At 40.4% G+C, this 22,649-nt stretch overlaps 1 protein-coding gene across 3 annotated transcripts in view; it reads left to right on the forward strand.

The window, feature by feature from the left end:
* The window catches only part of espn (espin), a 186,688-nt gene that overhangs the window by 78,768 nt on the left and 85,271 nt on the right, over positions 1-22,649 (forward strand). For all 3 annotated transcript variants that reach the window (XM_060931530.1, XM_060931531.1, XM_060931533.1), the window contains 3 exons: positions 2,490-2,621; positions 2,972-3,188; positions 11,395-11,666. In XM_060931530.1, the coding sequence (XP_060787513.1) occupies positions 2,490-2,621; positions 2,972-3,188; positions 11,395-11,666 (621 nt within the window). The remainder of the gene's footprint in view (positions 1-2,489; positions 2,622-2,971; positions 3,189-11,394; positions 11,667-22,649) is intronic.

Consider the following 22,649-nt stretch of genomic DNA (forward strand, 5'->3'; position numbering starts at 1 on the left):
TAAAACGGGGCGGTCGGGCAGTAACTTTAGTCCAACACAGTAGCAGAGACGCTTTCACATAAAGGCAACAACAGCCACCGTCAAATGGTGCAGTTGGAGTCTTGTTCTCGGACTTGACTTGAAATTTCTTTTAATGACTCGGACTTGAACACTGGGGACCCGAGACTGGACTCGAGGTTTAGTGACTCGACTACAACACTGCTAACCACTTGGCCAAACAGAGAAGCCCAAGAAGCACAGAGTATAAGGCAATAACTATGAATCAGTAAGTGACCGTGCACTACTGATTTAAAAAATGATTACCTCCTTAAATTAGCAGAAACGCATAAGGGTTGTTTTACAATCAGGGTACAAAGTTTGTGTTACAGGGGTCCAAAATTCAAATTGATTCAAACTGGTTCTTGTACCAGTTTTTAAGTGAAGGACAAGTTAAAGAACAGATAGGCATGTGTAATAGTTTGTATTATAACAAGATTAAGTGTAGCTTTAAGCAGGGCTGGGAGAAACAAATGAAGTGATTCTCGGAGGACTTTTTTTTTTTTTTGACAATTCAGAATCCACTACTTCCATAGTGCTTTTAAATACAAGGCTGTAAGCTTTGTGTTAGTTGTCTCTAATATTTATGTCCCAATATCTTGACCACATTTTAGGATGAAAATAATCATTTTAGATATGTTATTTTATATTGAAAAATTAGCTGTCTCGGAGAGGACTTTTTTTTGACACAGTTACATACTAATTTGATCAAAATAGTCTGAAAACTTACTGGCATTCAACATTAAAACTTAACTATGTTTCCAATGATATGGAACCAAATATATGTTTTATGGTATAAAGAATGATTTAAGTGCATCCCTTTTGGAGCTACCTGTGGTCAAAAAAGCACTTTTTCTAAATGACACGAGTAATTTTGCTAAATATGACATATATTGCCATACATTCACCAAAAATAACGTTATCACCAAATTTTTTTTGCATGGTAAATAGAGCTATCACAGGGCTACAATAAACAACCAAGGTTTATTTAGTCAAGCCTTTTGATATTGAAGATAATAAGTGTTAAATGTGATTTTTAGCTTGCATACCCTGATTTGTAAAACAACCCATAATTGGGTGATTCTCATGAAGACCTTCACATTAACAAAGTTTTTCACCTCATTTCAGTATTTTTTTCAAGTTGAGAGCCTAAAATAGAGTGTGAACTTTACTATGTTGATCTTTTTTTAATGGAAAAATATTTTAATGGAATTTTATTCTTATTTGAGGCTTACATGATCCAGAATAATTCTCATCACCGTTACAGTAAATGGTGAAGCTAGATCAGGAGTTAAAAACATTTTTTGACAATTTATTTCATATTTCCACAAAATATCCCATTAAATGAACAGCACAGTCCATGACAATTACTTTATATTTTTTTTACATTTATTTATTGCCCTCACAGTGCATGGTAATGAGAATATTGAGTAACGGTAATGAGATACTCTTGGCTAATTTCACAAATAACCTGAAATGCTAGCAACCTATAACTTTGCCACATGTTAAAGCCTTATATTGTGATAATAATCATAAAATAATATTTTATTTTTAAAAGTAATGAGTATTAAACCATAACGGTAATGATAATAGACAGTGTAACTGAGGACAGATTTAGCAACATTAACATAAATATCACAAAGTAAGAGAAGAGTGAGCAGCTGACCTTGTCTCCATTTTGAATCTTGTATCTGAAGTGATGCATCATGGGATAGCTGATCAATTTAAAGGCACGGTGTACTTTTTATAGGGGGGTGAAATCATGAAACAGTAATGAGAAACATTTGGTGCGGACACAGTTATTTTGTTTAAAATCAAGTACCTTTTTTGTTCAACACAAAAAATATTAATATGCATAAATATAGATGTTTTAAAATAACTTTACACTATTTCTTTATATAATTAGGAATTTTTATATGATTTAAAGTAAACATTAAAAAAAGGGATGCGGACACATAACGGTAATGAGAATGTCCATAGATTTTTTTTTTAAATTGATATAAAAATTAGTTTATATGATGATGAAAGACCGTAGGTGTGAATGTGAGTGTGAATGGTTGTCTGTGTCTATGTGTCAGCCCTGTGATGACCTGGCGACTTGTCCAGGGTGTACCCCGCCTTTCGCCCGTAGTCAGCTGGGATAGGCTCCAGCTTGCCTGCGACCCTGTAGAAGGATAAAGCGGCTAGAGATAATGAGATGAGATGATGATGAAAACCATTTGTCCATACAGTGCTCCCTATTTTCTTTACACAAAATATCAGAGTTTATGTGAATTAAGTATTGATTTTGGAAAATGCGTCCTGGACATGTCCACTGCAGCTTCATGAGAATCACCCAATTAAACACGTAATGCATGCAACAATAGATGTTTAGGATTTGTGAACAGGTGCCAGTAATTTTGGAGTTGACTGTACTGCTGTCTAAGTTTCTCTCGTACTCTGTGTCCCCACAGTGCTGTCAGATTCTGGTGGTGAATGGAGTGGATCTGGGCATTCGGGACCAGGACGGCTTTACTGCAGCAGATCTGGCTGAATACAACGGACATGAGCAGTGTGCCAAGTACCTCCGTACAGTCGAAAACATGGTGCGAAGCACAGCATGTTACTGTTTGTGGTCTTTCCAGCTTTTATAATAAAAATCCTCCACGTTGCAAGTCACGATATTTTTACCTCGCAAAGCATCTGAGTATTTAGAAAAGCGCTCTATAAATAAAATATATTATTATATCCACCTTCATGCAGTTAACATCCAGCCCACATGTACAGTACATAATATGTACATATGGCCTTGTATCTAAATCAGCAGGTGGTGGATTCTCGAGGAGTGATTTAGCGATTAAGTTTCAGGATAAATAAAGCCAAGGCTTTATTGAATCATGAACAAGGTATAGAACTATAAACTAATGGAGAGTATTTTGTCCTGACGTCCTTCCAGAGTGTGGAACATCGTGTCTTGTCGCGGGATCCGTCAGCAGATCTGGAGTATAAGCAGCCTGACTCAGGCCACTCCTCTCCAAACGCAACGTTAAACACAGCAGCCCATTTCGATATGGGCTCTCCGTCCAGCTCACTGTCCAACTACGACTCCTCCAACTCCAGTCAGTCCAGCACGGGGGAGAAGAAGAGCAGCTCTGCACCATTACGAGTAACAGGTAATTTTATGCTTTAAATCAAACTGAACATCTCGCACATACTATCATACTTTCTCACATAGTCTGTCATACCCAGTACCCAAACTTGCATACATTCCCATATTCAATCATACGGTGGTGCTTGAAAGTTTGTGAACCCTTTAGAATTTTCTATATTTCTGCATAAATATGACCGAAAACATCATCAGATTTTCACACAAGTCCTAAAAGTAGATAAAGAGAACCCAGTTAAACAAATGAGACAAAAATATTATACTCGGTCATTTATTTATTGAGGAAAATGATCCAATATTACATATCTGAGAGTGGCAAAAGTATGTGAACCTGTAGGATTAGCAGTTAATTTGAAGGTGAAATTAGAGTCAGGTGTTTTCAATCAATGGGATGACAATCAGGTGTGAGTGGGCACCCTGTTTTATTTAAAGAACAGGGATCTATCAAAGTCTGATCTTCACAACACACGTTTGTGGAAGTGTATCATGGCACGAACAAAGGAGATTTCTGAGGAGCTCAGAAAAAGCGTTGTTGATGCTCATCAGGCTGGAAAAGGTTACAAAACCATCTCTAAAGAGTTTGGACTCCACCAATCCACAGTCCGACAGATTGTGTACAAATGGAGGAAATTCAAGACCATTGTTACCCTCCCCAGGAGTGGTCGACCAACAAAGATCACTCCAAGAACAAGGCGTGTAATAGTCGGCGAGGTCACAAAGGACCCCAGGGTAACTTCTAAGCAACTGAAGGCCTCTCTCACATTGGCTAATGTTCATGAGCCCACCATCAGGAGAACACTGAACAACAATGGTGTGCATGGCAGGGTTGCAAGGAGAAAGCCACTGCTCTCCAAAAAGAACATTGCTGCTCATCTGCAGTTTGCTAAAGATCACATGGACAAGCCAGAAGCCTATTGGAAAAATGTTTTGTGGACGGATGAGACCAAAATAGAACTTTTTTAGTTTAAATGAGAAGCGTTATGTTTGGAGAAAGGAAAACACTGCATTCCAGCATAAGAACCTTATCCCATCTGTGAAACATGGTGGTGGCAGTATCATGGTTTGGGCCTGTTTTGCTGCATCTGGGCCAGGACGGCTTGCCATCATTGATGGAACAATGAATTCTGAATTATACCAGCGAATTCTAAAGGGAAATGTCAGGACATCTGTCCATGAACTGAATCTCAAGAGAAGGTGGGTCATGCAGCAAGACAACGACCCTAAGCACACAAGTCGTTCTACCAAAGAATGGTTAAAGAAGAATAAAGTTAATGTTTTGGAATGGCCAAGTCAAAGTCCTGACCTTAATCCAATGGAAATGTTGTGGAAGGACCTGAAGCGAGCAGTTCATGTGAGGAAACCCACCAACATCCCAGAGTTAAAGCTGTTCTGTACGGAGGAATGGGCTAAAATTCCTCCAAGCCAGTGTGCAGGACTGATCAACAGTTACCGCAAATGTTTATTTGCAGTTATTGCTGCACAAGGGGGTCACACCAGATACTGAAAGCAAAGGTTCACATACTTTTGCTATTCACGGATATGTAATATTGGATCATTTTCCTCAGTAAATAAATGAGCAAATATAATATTTTGTCTCATTTGTTTAACTGGGTTCTCTTTATCTACTTTTAGGACTTTGTGTGAAAAGCTGATGATGTTTTAGGTCATATTTATGCAGAAATATAGAAAATTCTAAAGGGTTCACAAACTTTCAAGCACCACTACAAAACGTCTTACATATTCTCACACTCTTCTGTGCACACTACCTCTTCTACTCCTATTTTTACACGTATCATATTCTCTACTACACACACTATAATACTCTGTCATACACTACAGTACACTACCGGACTTGTGCCCTCTTTCCACACACTTCCAAACATCTCACATGTGCTAGCATACTCTCACATACTGCCATACATACTCTATCATACTCTGCCATTACATTACATTTCAGGCATTTAGCAGATGCTCTTATCCAGAGTGGCGTACATGGCTCTGGATAAGGGGAGCAGTTAGGGGTTAGATGCCTTGCTCAAGGGCACTTCAGCCATTCTGGTCCAGGGAATCGAACTGGCAGCCTTTTAGTTCCAAAGCTGTTTCGCTAACCATTAGGTCATGGCTTCCCCGATTCCACACTACCATACCTCATGCGCACACTGTCATACTCACCAGTGTTGTAGTCGAGTCACTAAACCTCGAGTCCGAGTCCAGTCTTGAGTCCCCAGTGTTCAAGTCCAAGTCATTAAAGAAAATTTCGAATCGAGTCCACTACTGATCCAAGCTGAGTCTACAAGCCGCCTTGATCTACAGGGCAAATAACACGAGAGAGGGTTAACACTTGCTAGTTCATCGCTCAGCAAGTAAACCCCGCTATCAACAGAGCGATGAACATAGCGTGTCCCTTCCTTCTCTGGTGCCCCTTTTCCACCAAAGCAGTTCCAGGGCTGGTTCGGGGCCAGTGCTTGGTTTGGAACCGGGTTTTCTGTTTCCACTGACAAAGAACTGGCTCTGGGGCCAGAAAAACCGGTTCCAGGCTAGCACCAATTCTTTGCTGGGCCAGAGGAAAGAACCACTTGTGTCAGCGGGGGGGTGGCGGAGTTGTTAAGACCAACAACAATAGCAAGATCGCGAAAGGTCGCCATTTTTAAGCGACGAGAAGCAGCAGCTGTACAAACACAAAGTCATCCATTATTGTTGTTGCTGCTACTACTTCTTCTCCATGTTGTTGCTTCGATGTTCGCGCCAAGGTTTATGCAAACGCAGCGACGTAACTGACGTATACAGCGATGTAACTGACGTGGCTCCCCTTAGCACCCAGAGCTATGGAAAAGCAAACTGGTTCTCAGCTGGCTCGCAAGTTGAACGAGTTGTGAACCAGCACCAGCACTGGCCCCGAACCAACCCTAGAACTGATTTGGCAGAAAAGGGGTATGGGTGGAGCATAGGTCGCGTTAACCGACAATTGTCCGTCATTGACGGATTTTTTTTTAGCTATGACGGAAAAATCTGAAGGCCGTCGGTCATTTTGACGGATGTTTACCGTTACTATTACCAATAACAATAATAGCCTAATAATAAAACATAATGAAACACACAATTGAAATGATTGGCAAGTCGTGGCAGAGTTTTCTTACATACAGTATACATAGTCTTCACTGCCGTCACTTTCAGTCTGAGCCGACGTTGCGGCAGTCTTGATGTTCAGTGCATAGGCTACTCATGTATATATTGTAGCCACTGCACAAGGCTGTTCCCCCATCGCGCTCCTGACCGCGCTCTGACTTTTCTAACCACTAGCACAGTGAGATTTATTAATGTTTCCCTTCTCTGCAGAAGACGCGTCATTTTTGCTATTAAAAAAAAGAGATGCATTGGGTTGTTTGTGTCGTTTCCCTGCTTGTACAATAGCGCTCATTTAGGCTAGTTGTTTTCTTGTTTTTAAAATGAAACAAATGTCGATTTATTGTATTCTTCCCCAGCAAGCTTAAGAAGCTTAGGAACATCACTGCTCGAATATCTGCTAAACTATCATTTTAATGAGAGCACGGGTAGACAAACTAACATTTAAACATAACTTCGTTTTATTTAAGACCTTCCGTGTCAGGTTCCAGGCTCCGCGGGGTGCAGCTGCACCACTGGTGCAGAAAGAGCGCATGCTGCAGGATTTCCTCCCTATGAAGAGAGTACTAGCAGGGTCGGGAAATCCAACTTTCAGAGGCTCTTGCCGGCTTCTGATCACTTCCCTGGGAGAAATGTTTGCCGACTTCAGAACTTTGGCTGAAGTGGCGCTGGTTATTCCAGTCTCCAGTGTCGCAGCGGAGCGCGGGTTCAGCCTTCAGAATAAAATTAAAACGTCAATGAGAAGTCGTCTGTCCGAGGCAAAGACGCAAAATTTAATGACAATTGCCTCGGCAGCAGTCTCCATTGACGACTTTGATTATGCACAAGCGAGCTCCCAATTTAAATCCATGCGGGCCGGAAGGAAGGTTTGAGCTCACGCAAACAGGTCAAATTAGATTGTCACTTAAATCGTTGTAGTGGACTGTTCGTATTTTAACTGCATTTGTCTTGCTACGTTGTAAAATAACATTGTTCATATGCCCGTTAAGGCACAATGTTTTTAGCGGAGGGAAAATGGGTTCACAAGTGACCGAACGTCAGAATCTCTGTTCATCTTTTTGCATCATAAATCTCATCTCATCTCATTATCTCTAGCCGCTTTATCCTTCTACAGGGTTGCAGGCAAGCTGGAGCCTATCCCAGCTGACTACGGGCGAAAGGCGGGGTACACCCTGGACAAGTCGGCAGGTCATCACAGGGCTGACACATAGACACAGACAACCATTCACACTCACATTCACACCTACGGTCAATTTAGAGTCACCAGTTAACCTAACCTGCATGTCTTTGGACTGTGGGGGAAACCGGAGCACCCGGAGGAAACCCACGCGGACACGGGGAGAACATGCAAACTCCGCACAGAAAGGCCCTCGCCGGCCACGGGGCTCGAACCCGGACCTTCTTACTGTGAGGCGACAGCGCTAACCACTACACCACCATGCCGCCCCTGCATCATAAATACATAAATAAATGATTAAATAATACAAGCTTGTTCTGTGAATTAATTTTTAAATGAAAATGAGTCCATGAAAACACAAGTTATTAAATATATAGCATTTATAGCCTATATACATTGTCATTTAAAAGTTAAAATAAAATGACAGATAATAATGGACAATGACGGAATTTTTACGACCCTGTCCGTCAAAATGACGGACAATGAAAAAGTCTAACGTAACCACTGGGGTGGAGTCTTGCCAAATGACGATTGAAGTTTGAGGCTGTCCCGGTCATCTCCTCAATAGTTCTTCGACATATGGAACACATCGCAGTGCTTCTCCCCCCCACGAGAAGTCTGTATAAGCAAAGCGGACAATCCTAGGGGCTTCTCTCCAGGCATTTTAGCGCCATTAACGTTAGTTTGTTCCTGAACAGGTGACTGTGCATTCTCATCTCATCTCATTGGCATGTTACAAAAATAAATTTAAAAAAATCAAAGTCCTCGTCTCCACTTTATAAGTCCGAATGCAGTTAAAACGCAAGTCCGAGTCATCAGTGCTCAAGTCCTTAAAATCAGGGCACGAGTCGGACTCGAGCACTACAAGCCCGATACTCACAGTATCCTCCTCTGCCATTATACACTACCATACCTCTAACACACACTTTCATGATCTCTGACACTCCCATACAGTGCCATATTCTGCAATCAGGGCTTTGAACCAGAATTTTTTTCCTATTGGTTTGTTCCGAACAGAAACGGAATTTTAACGTTTCCGGTTTTGGGTTCCACCATTTAAATAGACGTTCCCGAACCGGTTAGAACAAAAAAAATTTCGTTCTCGGAACGGTTAATTACGTTCCCTGTCAGCTGTTTAACAAATGGCTATAAAATTATGTCTCTGTCTCATCCAGCTTAAGCCAAATGTAGGCTAATTCTATTACAACCTTCATTAAATAAGACAAGAAATAATTCAAAACAATTATTATTTCAAATGTTGGCGATTTGGATTCTCAGTATGTCTTCCCATCTACACAAACAGAAAAAGTGCCAAAAATGAAAGCTAATTCGTTTAGTGTGTTACCAAAGGCTAGTCAGGCCCTATGCATTGATGGGTTATTAACAGAGGTTAACGTCATTTAATGTTCGCGAGCCTCTCATTTACGTGGACAAATATATTGATATCGTGTTTGAAATTGACGTTTTTGAATAACGATAGACTGCAATATTTACCTCTTATTTAAGATGTGGAGACATGATAGTAGTCCACCCTCCCGCTCTCTCCATTCAGTCAGCGAACGTCACACAGGAAGTGAACCCCAGCGGGTCATAGAAACTTGCGCAGGATAAGAATGACTTTTTTATTTGTAGGCTACGGAAACTTTGAGGAACGAAATAAAAACCAGTATTAACCGGTTACCATTATTTTTAATAAGCGTTTCTGTTCCGGAACGTAAAAAATAAAGTTTCTGGTTTCGTTTCTGTTCCATGTGAAATAGAAAAAGTTCCCGGTTTTCGTTCCTTGAACCGGTTCAAAGCCCTGTCTGCAATACACATCTTTTACATATTCTGTCATTCTCTCTCATACACTCCCGTACTCTATCATGCACCCTTGCACACTGCCATACTGTCAGTATGTCACAGACCTCTTGCATACGCTTTCATAATCTCTTGCATGTAATATCATGCTCCATCATATCCACTGCCATACTTTACCATACCTCGTACACTCTATCATACTCTCATGCACATAATCTACCGTACTATCGTGCATCTCATCAAACCTCCTACCCACTCGATTACTCTCCCTCTCTCTTTCTCAAATGAGGACCAGATGAGACATTTTAGTAAATACAAAGCTGTTTTGAATAAATCGTGTAATGATGCATATAATTTCGTAATTTTCTAAAGACTTTCATAAATCTGGGCTTTGGCCTTTATTTCTCCGAGGTTTTTTTTTTTTTTTTTAACGAAACCGTGCCCTTCTCAGTGATCCATAACATACCGGCATCACATTCTTGGTTGCTTAATGCAGCATGTGTGTGCACTGTTTTCTTAACAATGCTGGGGCACAGGAGCGCTCACTGAACTGGAAGACAGCGAATACAAAATGTTCCCAAGGTGCTTTGAGTGCCACATATTTAGAACCAAACCAGTGGTGCCCTCCAGTGGAAAGACAAAGATCTGCATTTGTTTCTTCAATTTTTTTTTTTTTTTTGTAAGACCAGGCATGCAGTGTACAATTTGAGCCATTTTAACCCTTTGATGCAAAACATGGGTCAAAAGTGACCCGGCTGAGTTTTTATCTTTGCAATAAATTAATTCCATCATTCAGTATTCAACGTATTCCTCAATTAACTTGTTTTTGATCATCATACATCCTTATTTTATTTTTTCCTTTCTTACTTTTTGAATAAAAACCCTTTTTGTATCACTACCCTTCTAATGCGCAACATGGGTCAAAAACGACCTGCGTTCATTTTCCAGGTTATTTCATGTATGGCTGAGTGTTTCTATGATATACTTTTGAAATAAATTCATTTTGTCATTTACTTTTCCAAATATGCAGTAAATATCTTGTTTCTGTTTAGCACAAATCATCATTTTTATTTTTCCTTTCTTAAGTCATGAACAAGCACAGCTTTTGTAATTCTACATCAACTTTACACGCATGGGTCAGAACCGACCCGCATGCATTTACTCCAGCGTTTGGTGGGAACTGTGAATCGTGCTTGTGTCAGACATTTCACAGCTCAGCTCAGCGCCCTTTGCCCATCTCATACATGCAAGTAATGTTTTTCAATTGTTCTAGCATTACCTTAGAAAAAAATGGATTATGTTTAGGTTCCCTTGAGAGTGAGTAGATTACTTGTCAGAAAGTTACAAGTAATTACGATTAGCTACCGAGCTGTAGACATATTCTACTTTAGTTAGCTAATTTTATTGTAGTTGGCTTAGCTAACTACATAGTTAATAAACAAACAAATAAATAACTGGCCCCATTCACTGCTAAAGTAATTACTTGAAACAAATTATTATTATAGTATTAAGACATATTTTTAATTTTAAATCACACTTGGATGACCCATGTGTAGTAATATTAAAAAGTATTTTTGTTCATAAAGTAGGAAAGAAAAAATTAAATTAATGATTTGTGGTAATTAAAAACAAGATATTTAAAGAATACTTGGAATATTCAATCATAAAATAAATTGATTTCAAAAGATAGAGCAAAGAAAAACTCAGTCAGCATGAAATAACCTGGAAAATGAATGCGGGTCATTTTTGACCCATGTTGGGCATTAGAAAGGGTGTGCATATGTTTTGTGTCAAAGGGTTAATACCATTGTTTTGATATGTATGTATAAATGCTTTCTGCGTATAATTTTTTACAATCTCTTAATCCACAAGCTGTACTTTGTATATGCCTGCCCAGCCACCTGCTTCAGTTCCAGTGCACGAGAATGGCAGTTAAAACACGACTACGTAGTTTTTTTTTCCTCTCAACGGAGTACTCTGAGATCATTGTGCTATTAGTAATAATTGAATATGAACTTGCTTAGTCATCGTTATTAAGCAATTGCAGAATAGAATAGATTAATGGCAGACTTTCCTACATCAGATGAAAAGCTAAATGCTCATTTTGTCAAAGGGAGCTCTGAGACAGCCATCACTGACATGCAGACCTACATGGACATGCTGAACCCTGACATCACTGTTGGGGACCAGAACACAAAGGGACCATCGCAACCCCCGCCTCCTCCCATGTTCCCCCCACCTCTTCCACCTGGCTCTTCACAAATCCCTCCACCTCCACCTCCACCCACTTACCCAGCACCAGGTCTGCCCGAAAAGGAGTCTGCTGAGTTTCTGAAGGTGAAGAGCAACCTGCGTCACGTGGACAGTTACACGGCGAAAAACGAGGTATGCTTTGTATTATGCAGCATCCTTTATCTGACTGAAAAGTAGTCGAGAAGTTGAGGTGTACAGAATTTAAATCTTATTTTTTTTATTTTAAAGCATATTATTCAGCAGCGATGCTAAAACTAATAGGAAATGTATGGAGCAAGTCAAATTATTAACCAGAATCAGAATATGAATATTTTTACACTTGATTCAGCAAATCGACATAAGAAAATATATGATATATTACATATTATTTTATCAACATTCACTGGATACAAGCAATCGTGCGCTCTGATTGGCTACTCTACTTCTAGGCTGTCAGCTCATATACCGTGAGTAGAGAAAACAAAATGGCAGAACGTGTTGCGGAACCAACCGGGGACGAAATAAAAACTCTACTCGAAGACAAAACCACAAAAAAGCAACAAAATATAGACTTAAAGTATTTGATGGGAAGAACGTATTTTTAAAAAAAAATTTCCAGGAATTATTATTAGCATTTTTCACAAATTTCTCCTGTCATTTCGCTGGTTTGTTTACATTCTTAGCGGAAATTATTTTGTTGGACATTTTTATATAAAGTTTTCATTTATCGAATTTGCAAAAAATCAAAACAAAAATGCGCCGTTTCTCAAAATCCAGTGAATGTGGATAGAATAAAAGTTATTCCACTCAATCTCGTTATACATGGCTTATAGCCGACTTGGCGCGATGTGCTTCATTGGCTATCGGCTCATGTACGACTCGATTTTGTGGAACAACTTAAATATGATACATACAGGACACTTTTCAATGGATAAAAACATGTATTCTATTCCCTTCTAGTGGGTTTCATTCATTTGCCTTGATAGCATGCAACACTGTTCGCATATCGCTCATCCTATGTGTATGTGTCATTCTACCCAATGGAGAATGAGCGTTGAATACGGCTTATGATATTGCACGTTTGTCACGACAACATGACGTCACATGTTGGAACCAATGCATGCATGTTTAAAAGAGAAAAACATACCAACGGACATCGAAAAACTGGAAAAGAGACACATTGGTGACATAAAACTACCATGCTAGCGAGTGACTGTGACAGTTTGTAAATAAACATAGCCGCCAGGTTTCCTTCGTTAAATACAGAAGGTTTTGAGAGAATTTTGAAAGAGAAAGACGTGTTGAACACCTGAAAGGAATGTGTAGGTATAATAATAATATTGGCTGGCTTTTTTTCATGGTACAGTGGTGCTTGAAAGTTTGCGAACCCTTTAGAATTTTCTATATTTCTGCATAAATATAACCTAAAATATCATCAGATTTTCACACAAGTCCTAAAAGTAGATAAAGAGAACCCAGTTAAACAAATGAGACAAAAATATTATACTTGCTCATTTATTCATTGAGGAAAATGATCCAATATTACATATCTGTGAGTGGCAAAAGTATGTGAACCTTTGCTTTCAGTATCTGGTGTGACCCCCTTGTGCAGCAATAACTGCAACTAAACGTTTGCGGTAACTGTTGATCAGTCCTGCACACCGGCTTGGAGGAATTTTAGCCCGTTCCTCCGTACAGAACAGCTTCAACTCTGGGATGTTGGTGGGTTTCCTCACATGAACTGCTTGCTTCAGGTCCTTCCACAACATTTCCATTGGATTAAGGTCAGGACTTTGACTTGGCCATTCCAAAGCATTAACTTTATTCTTCTTTAACCATTCTTTGGTAGAACGACTTGTGTGCTTAGGGTCATTGTCTTGCTGCATGACCCACCTTCTCTTGAGATTCAGTTCATGGACAGATGTCCTGACATTTTCCTTTAGAATTCGCTGGTATAATTCAGAATTCATTGTTTCATCAATGATGGCAAGCCGTCCTGGCCCAGATGCAGCAAAACAGGCCCAAACCATGATACTACCACCACCATGTTTCACAGATGGGATAAGGTTCTTATGCTGGAATGCAGTGTTTTCCTTTCTCCAAATATTATGCTTCTCATTTAAACCAAAAAGTTCTATTTTGGTCTCATCCGTCCACAAAACATTTTTCCAATAGCCTTCTGGTTTGTCCACGTGATCTTTAGTAAACTGCAGATGAGCAGCAATGTTCTTTTTGGAGAGCAGTGGCTTTCTCCTTGCAACCCTGCCATGCACACCATTGTTGTTCAGTGTTCTCCTGATGGTGGACTCATAACATTAGCCAATGTGAGAGAGGCCTTCAGTTGCTTAGAAGTTACCCTGGGGTCCTTTGTGACCTCGCAGACTATTACACACCTTGCTCTTGGAGTGATCTTTGTTGGTTGACCACTCCTAGGGAGGGTAGCAATGGTCTTGAATTTCCTCCATTTGTACGCAGTTTGTCTGACTGTGGATTGGTGGAGTCCAAACTCTTTAGAGATGGTTTTGTAACCTTTTTCAGCCTGATGAGCATCAACAACGCTTTTTCTGAGGTCCTCAGAAATCTCCTTTGTTCGTGCCATGATACACTTCCACAAACATGTGTTGTGAAGATCAGACTTTGATAGATCCCTGTTCTTTAAATAAAACAGGATGTCCACTCACACCTGATTGTCATCCCATTGATTGAAAACATCTGACTCTAATTTCACCTTTAAATTAACTGCTAATCCTAGAGGTTCACATACTTTTGTGACTTGTGTGAAAATCTGATGATGTTTTAGGTCATATTTATGCAGAAATATAGAAAATTCTAAAGGGTTCACAAACTTCAAGCACCACTGTATATCAGATATATTCCATTCAGATAACATAACTGAACTCGTCTTCGACTCGTTTGATATCATGCTAGCTGAATGAAATATATCTGATAGACCGCTCAATGCGGGCAGCATGGTGGTGTAGTGAGGCGACAGTGCTACCCACAGCAAGAAGGTCTGGGTTCGAGCCCAGTGACTGTTGAGAGCCTTTCTGTGTGGAGTTTGCATGTTCTCCCCGTGTCCGCGTGGGTTTCCTCCGGGTGCTCCGGTTTCCCCCACAGTCCAAAGACATGCAGGTTAGGTTAATTGGTGACTCTAAATTGACCGTAGGTGTGAATGTGAGTGTGAATGGTTGTCTGTGTCTATGTGTCAGCCCTGTGATGACCTGGCGACTTGTCCAGGGTGTACCCCGCCTTTCGCCCGTAGTCAGCTGGGATAGGCTCCAGCTCGCCTGCGACCCTGTAGAACAGGATAGGCGGCTATGGGTAATGGATGGATGAATGGATGGATGGATCACTTAATGCCAGCTAATGTCATTTAAATAATAAAACATGACTATACAAAACAATCTTTGCAATCAGTCTGAGCTGGCACAGGAAATTTATTAAGGCTGATGTTGCAACAGGTGTGAAAATATATGTTTTTGATTTATAATAATCCCGAGCAGAATCCCATACTCTGATGACCGTTACATTTAATATTGTTCTACAACAGGAAAAGATTATATTCCCTTGTACATTTTCATTGCTTAAACAGTATCTAGGTTCTTTCTGTCCTTACACATCCTGCAACATTGAGGCATTCAAGTTTATTGCTCTGCAGGGGTTTGAAGCATCATTACGAATTCATTCATTATTCTGCAGAGCTGAGCACTCTGAAACAGAACCCCATTCAGTTCTCGAAAGACCACGTGAGCTTATTGCGGTTGCTCTGTAGTGAACGAATGTTACAGAAAACGAAGAATGCCTTCTAGTGTCTGGCCTCTCTTATCTAAATGGAAAACTGTTCTAATCAGATGTCAGGTTCATAAACTTTCCACACCTACAACGCTTTATGGAATGGCAGTGTTTTTCGAAGAAGATAAGAGGTTCTACTTAACCTAATGGACAGTGGATAGCAGCGTCTATAAGATAATACGGCGCGGAGTAATCCGCTAATCTCAAGGGCTTGAATGATGTGTTGTTTCTCATACGCTTATCAAACACGGCTCAATTGAACCCCCAAGGATTGTTGCCTGTGTTACTGAAACCTTGTTAAATTTAAAACGGCTTGTCAGTCCATTACGCGCAGCCTCATTGTATATTACGAGGGCCTCACAGGGCATCACATCAAGCATGAACAGGCGCTGTAACAAGGAGACAGCATTGTGCTGAGATGCAGGTGGGGATCATTTGTGTGCAAGGGTGCATAAAGTGCGAAACCGTCATGGTGTGAGTGCTTAAAATCAATCAGATCAATAGTTTGCATTCTAGTCTCAGCTTGGAGTCCATGCTAGAAAAGTAGATAATGATTTAATACAGACCTGGGCATTTTCCGGCCCGCGGGCCGCATCCGGCCCTTTGGTTCATTCTGACCGGCCCGCGTAAGGTTAATTAGAAATTACAAAATAAACGTATTTTCTAATTTTACCTCATGCATGGACTGAATGTGCATTGCTTTTATTTTGAAGTTGTGTTCAACAAAAACGCAATGCGCGCGACATGAACATGACATGAAATCCCACGAAACCTAATCCCGCGATAACTACTTCCGTAATTTGTCCAGACCAACCACAAACTTGTACGTCATCCTTCAAACGGTCCAGCCAATCACATAGTGTGACGTCACCAGCAGGCGCCGGAGCCCGAGCCGATCTGTAGATCTGATACCTACACCGAATCGACGTTGTTGCGAGCAGGTCCCAAGAAGACTTTAGCCCCCAAAATGTCCACAAAAAGAAGAAAAATAGATGCCGAATGCAGGGCTTTCAACAAAACATGGACTGTATCTTGCTTGATATTTGAAGTAGAAAGACCATATTGTGATGTCTTTATTGTGTTTTGGGGTGAATGTGACTGAAAAAAAGGTACAAACGTTGACATTTTGTGAACCATTGTTTTGGGAAATTTGATTGAATAAATTACATTTTTTGTAAGGCAACCTCGTTTTTTCCATATTCTTACCAGTCTTAGCAGCTTGTAAAAACAATGTTATTTACTGCTTTATATAAAGAAATACAATTAATATTATGAAGAATTTAGTTCAGCCTTTTGGTCCGGCCCTCCACAAAATTTTCTGTTTCTCATGTGGCCCCATGGAAAAAATAATTGCCCACCCCCGATTTATATGGAATCAATTTTGTGCCAAAATGTTCATACAATACTTTTGAAATATCAAACAAAAACGACAAATCAAAATACAAAAAAAGAAAAAAGTCAATTTTTTTAGACTGGCAAACAAATTATTCGTGTAATCGTGCAAAATATCAGTCTATTACTCTTCAGAAACCTTTTATTTTTGTTCCGCGTCTTTCTCAGTTTTGTTTGATGTAATTTATTTTGATTGCGATTCCAGCTTTCTCGTTTGCGTTCCCTGACTTTTTGCTTGCAGTTTTGGCCCAAACTTCACGTGTGGGTGGGCTGTCCAGGAACGCATTCCCATTGGCTAACTTGTGTTTGACTGACAGCTACACTCAGCCATTCCCTACTCGGATTCTGGCGGACTGTTTGACGAGTGACCGATCCATTGACGGTAAGCAAGGATCGAGTGGACTTCAGTGGCGACTATGATATTGAATTTACACTTTGTTGAATTAATTCAATATCATAGTCGCCACTGAAGTCCACTCGATCCTTGTTTACCGTCAATGGATCGGTCACTCGTCAAACAGTCCGCCAGAATCCGAGTAGGGAATAGCTGAGTGTAGCTGTCAGTTAAACACAAGTTAGCCAATGGGAATGCGTTCCTGGACAGCCCACCCACACGTGAAGTTTGGGCCAAAACTGCAAGCAAAAAGTCAGGGAGCGCAAACGAGAAAGCTGGAATCGCAACCAAAATAAATTACGTCAAGCAAAACTGAGAAAGACGCGGAACAAAAATAAAAGGTTTCTGAAGAGTAATAGACTGATATTTTGCACGATTACACGAATAATTTGTTTGCCAGTCTAAAAAAATTGACTTTCTTCTTTTTTTTGTATTTTGATTTGTTGTTTTTGTTTGATATTTCAAAAGTATTGTATGAACATTTTGGCACAAAATTGATTCCACAGGGCTGAAGCTCAATACATGATTTATTTATTTATCATGTAAAGATGTACATGAGTGGTTATGGATGAATTAGTAATTTCATGGTATGAAAAAATCTTTTGAACCATAATATTTACCTCTGGTAGGGTCTGTAGGTTTGATATATAGATTTGTTCCACATTTTAGTATCTCATCTCATCTCATTATCTCTAGCCGCTTTATCCTGTTCTACAGGGTCGCAGGCAAGCTGGAGCCTATCCCAGCTGACTACGGGCGAAAGGCGGGGTACACCCTGGACAAGTCGCCAGGTCATCACAGGGCTGACACATAGACACAGACAACCATTCACACTCACATTCACACCTACGCTCAATTTAGAGTCACCAGTTAACCTAACCTGCATGTCTTTGGACTGTGGGGGAAACTGGAGCACCCGGAGGAAACCCACGCGGACACGGGGAGAACATGCAAACTCCACACAGACAGGCCCTCGTCGGCCACGGGGCTCGAACATGGACCTTCTTGGTGTGAGGCGACAGCGCTAACCAATACACTGCTGTGCCGCCCCCATTATATTTATCACACTTTCAAATCCATAAAATTAGAATCAGGTTTTCCAGATTAGGTGCCATTGATTCAAACCTCCTGCAGGTGGAGGTGCAGGTGGAACCCGTCTTATTTAAACCTGACATCTCGAGTCTGGTGTTCTCTTTGCTATTGAAGTGTGTGGTGTCATCATACCAAGATCTAAAGAGCTCTCTAAGAAACTCGGAATAAAGTTTCTGGATGCGGCAAGGGATTTAAAAAGATCTCTAAATTATAAGAAATAAATTATTCCACTGTAAGGAAAATCATCTACACGTGGCATAGATTTCAAATAACTACCAGTTTGTCCAGGGCTGGCCGCCCCAGCAAATTCGGCCCAAGAGCAGACCGTTTGATGCTAAAAGAAGTCTCCAAGAACCCCAACATTTCATCACTGCATCTGCAGGTAATTCTTGCAACTGTTGGTGTGAAAGTGCAAACATCTCCAATCAGAAAGAGGCATGCCAGGAAAGAGCCTTTCCTGTCCAAAAGAAACATTAAAGCAAGACTACAGTTTGCCCGTGAACATGTAGGCAAAGACCAGGCCTTTTGGAATAATGTGCTCTGGACAGACGAATCAAAGGTAGAGTTGTTTGGCCACAGTAAGCGTGCACGTGTGGCGCAGACCAAAGTTGGCTTTTCAGGAGAAGAACCTCATACCAACTGTGAAGCATGGTGGTGGGAATGTTATGGTTTGGGGTTGCTTCGCTGCCTCAGGGACCGGGAAGCTTGCATTCATTGATTCAACCATGAATTCTGAACCAAATCAAAGAGTGGTTGAAGATGATGTAAGGCCATCTGTTCAAAAGTTAAAGTTGACCCAGAGGTGGAGCTTTCAACAAGATCATGATCCTAAGCACACTCGGAAATCCACCAAGGAACGTCTCAAAAAGAAGAAATGGAAGGTTATGGAGTGGCCAAGTCGAAGCCCGGATTTGAACCCCATTGAAATGTTGTGGGGAGATTTGAAAAGGCCAGTGCATGCAAGAAAACCGTCAAACACCTCGCATCTGAAGGGATTTTGCATGGAAGAGTGATCCAAAAAATTCAGCGAGCTGATGTCAGAGACTGGTGGACAATTATGCAAAACGCCTACAAGAAGTTATTTCTGTTCAAGGGGGTAATACTAGCTTCTGAAGCCAAGGGCGTACTTACTTCTCTACAGAAGAATCTTACATCTTTTGATATTTTTGTTGAATAAATGATTGAAAGAGCTAATTTTCCTTGTTGCTTTGTTCATCGCCTTTATCTGTAGGCACTGTATCAAAACGGTGAAATGCTTGCTTGTTTAAATCTGTTGAGTGAAGTCTAGAGTTTCTATGGGATGTACTTATTTTTTCACATGACTGTATCGTAACAGAAATAAACATAATTTCCTCCCAATAGTCAGTTTTGTCCTTAGGGAATCTAAGTTCTCAACAAACGACACAGTAGGGAATTGCTAAGTGTATCCAGACTGCAGGGGACACCTCTGGCACAACCTCCGGTAGAAATGTGTGTAGGTGCAGGACAAAACTGTATACTAACCGCATCGCACCACAAAAATCCTGACGCAAAGTACAAAGTGGTGTTCTGTGGCGTTTGGGGACCATGAGAAAGTGCTGGACTGTTGGTGAGGTGAACTTATGGCTTGGTCAAAACTCATGGCCCATTTCCCACTAATCAAGTGAGGGAGACAAGAGCACACACACACACACACACATAATGCAGCTTTTGTGTCCTCGTCCTAATGAAGGAGGCCCATTAGCCAAGCCAGACTCCCCCTGGTTTTAATGATGTGCTGAATGATGGGCCTGACATTACTTCAAGTAATTAACTGTGCCAGCACTCCCACGCAAATGAGCCCTTGGTTCCCGTGAGGGAAAGAAAATGTTTTTATAAAACGGTAGCTATATAAGGGAGTGTCACAGTAAGTATTGAATAAAACATGAGGCATGTTGTTAGAGCAAAATAATAATTGATTTTTCATGTATTTATGAATGACCAGTCATACTTCAAAGCGGTTATAATTATTTAAAATTGTGGAACGTGGAAGCTAATTCCTGTTCTCATTTACAACCCCATTTCCCAAAAAGTTGGGATGCTGTGTAAACTATAAATAAAAACAATGCGATACTTTGCAAATCATGGAAACCCTATATTTTACTGAAAATGGTACAAAGACAACATATCAAATGTTGAAACTGAAGTTTTATTTTGAATTTGATATCAGCAACACGTTTCTAAAATGTTGGGACAGGGGCATGTTTACCACTGTGTTACATTACCTCGACTTTTAACAACACTCAACATTTGGGGAACTGAGGAGACCAATTGCTGTACTTTTGAAAGAGAAATGTTGTCCTATTCTTGCTTGATATACAATTTCAGTTGCTCACCAATTTGGGGTCTCCTTTGTCATATTTTGTGCTTCATAATGCGCCAAATGTTTTAAATAGGAAACAGGTCTGGACTGCAGGCAGGCCAGTTTAGCACCCAGACTCTCTTACTACGGAGCCATGCAGTTGTAATATGTGCAGAAAGCGGTTTGGCATTGTCTTGCTGAAAGAAGGAAGGCCTTCCCTGAAAAAGATTTTGTCTGGATGGCAGCATATTGCTCTGAAACAGGTAAATATCATTCAGCATTAATGATGCTTTCCCAGATGTACAACCCCGATTCCAAAAAAGTTGGGACAAAGTACAAATTGTAAATAAAAACGGAATGCAATAATTTACAAATCTCAAAAACTGATATTGTATTCACAATAGAACATGGACAACATATCAAATGTCGAAAGTGAGACATTTTGAAATTTTATGCCAAATATTGGCTCATTTGAAATTTCATGACAGCAACACATCTCAAAAAAGTTGGGACAGGGGCAATAAGAGGCTGGAAAAGTTAAAGGTACAAAAAAGGAACAGCTGGAGGACCAAATTGCAACTCATTAGGTCAACTGGCAATAGGTCATTAACATGACTGGGTATAAAAAGAGTATCTTGGAGTGGCAGCGGCTCTCAGAAGTAAAGATGGGAAGAGGATCACCAATCCCCCTAATTCTGCGCCGACAAATAGTGGAGCAATATCAGAAAGGAGTTCGACAGTGTAAAATTGCAAAGAGTTTGAACATATCATCATCTACAGTGCATAATATCATCAAAAGATTCAGAGAATCTGGAAGAATCTCTGTGCGTAAGGGTCAAGGCTGGAAAACCATACTGGATGCCCGTGATCTTCGGGCCCTTAGACGGCACTGCATCACATACAGGCATGCTTCTGTATTGGAAATCACAAAATGGGCTCAGGAATATTTCCAGAGAACATTATCTGTGAACACAATTCACCGTGCCATCCGCTGTTGCCAGCTAAAACTCTATAGTTCAAAGAAGAAGCCGTATCTAAACATGATCCAGAAGCGCAGACGTCTTCTCTGGGCCAAGGCTCATTTAAAATGGACTGTGGCAAAGTGGAAAACTGTTCTGTGGTCAGACGAATCAAAATTTGAAGTTCTTTATGGAAATCAGGGACGCCGTGTCATTCGGACTAAAGAGGAGAAGGACGACCCAAGTTATCAGCGCTCAGTTCAGAAGCCTGCATCTCTGATGGTATGGGGTTGCATTAGTGTGTGTGGCATGGGCAGCTTACACATCTGGAAAGACACCATCAATGCTGAAAGGTATATCCAGGTTCTAGAGCAACATATGCTCCCATCCAGACGACGTCTCTTTCAGGGAAGACCTTGCATTTTCCAACATGACAATGCCAAACCACATACTGCATCAATTACAGCATCATGGCTGCGTAGAAGAAGGGTCCGGGTACTGAACTGGCCAGCCTGCAGTCCAGATCTTTCACCCATAGAAAACATTTGGCGCATCATAAAATGGAAGATGCGACAAAAAAGACCTAAGACAGTTGAGCAACTAGAATCCTACATTAGACAAGAATGGGTTAACATTCCTATCCCTAAACTTGAGCAACTTGTCTCCTCAGTCCCCAGACGTTTACAGACTGTTGTAAAGAGAAAAGGGGATGTCTCACAGTGGGAAACATGGCCTTGTCCCAACTTTTTTGAGATGTGTTGTTGTCATGAAATTTAAAATCACCTAATTTCTCTTTAAATGATACATTTTCTCAGTTTAAACATTTGATATGTCATCTATGTTCTATTCTGAATAAAATATGGAATTTTGAAACTTCCACATCATTGCATTCCGTTTTTATTTACAATTTGTACTTTGTCCCAACTTTTTTGGAATCGGGGTTGTACACTTTAACCAGTTTTATATGAAACTGTCGTGAATATTTTCCATAAAATGTTAGTAAATAATCCCAAGTTATTTTTAAAATGCAAATTAAAAATAAGCACTGGATTAAAAAAAAAAACCCAAAACCCATCTATCTTATGTAAATAAAGATACACATTTCATTGTCTGGTGGTCAGGTGTTTGAGATGCGTTGCCTTGCACTTACAGTTGGGTTCTCTGTTCGTCGTTTGTACGTACGGGCA

This window comes from Neoarius graeffei, chromosome 10 (assembly GCF_027579695.1).
Source record: "Neoarius graeffei isolate fNeoGra1 chromosome 10, fNeoGra1.pri, whole genome shotgun sequence".
NCBI classification, from domain to species: Eukaryota; Metazoa; Chordata; class Actinopteri; order Siluriformes; family Ariidae; genus Neoarius; species Neoarius graeffei.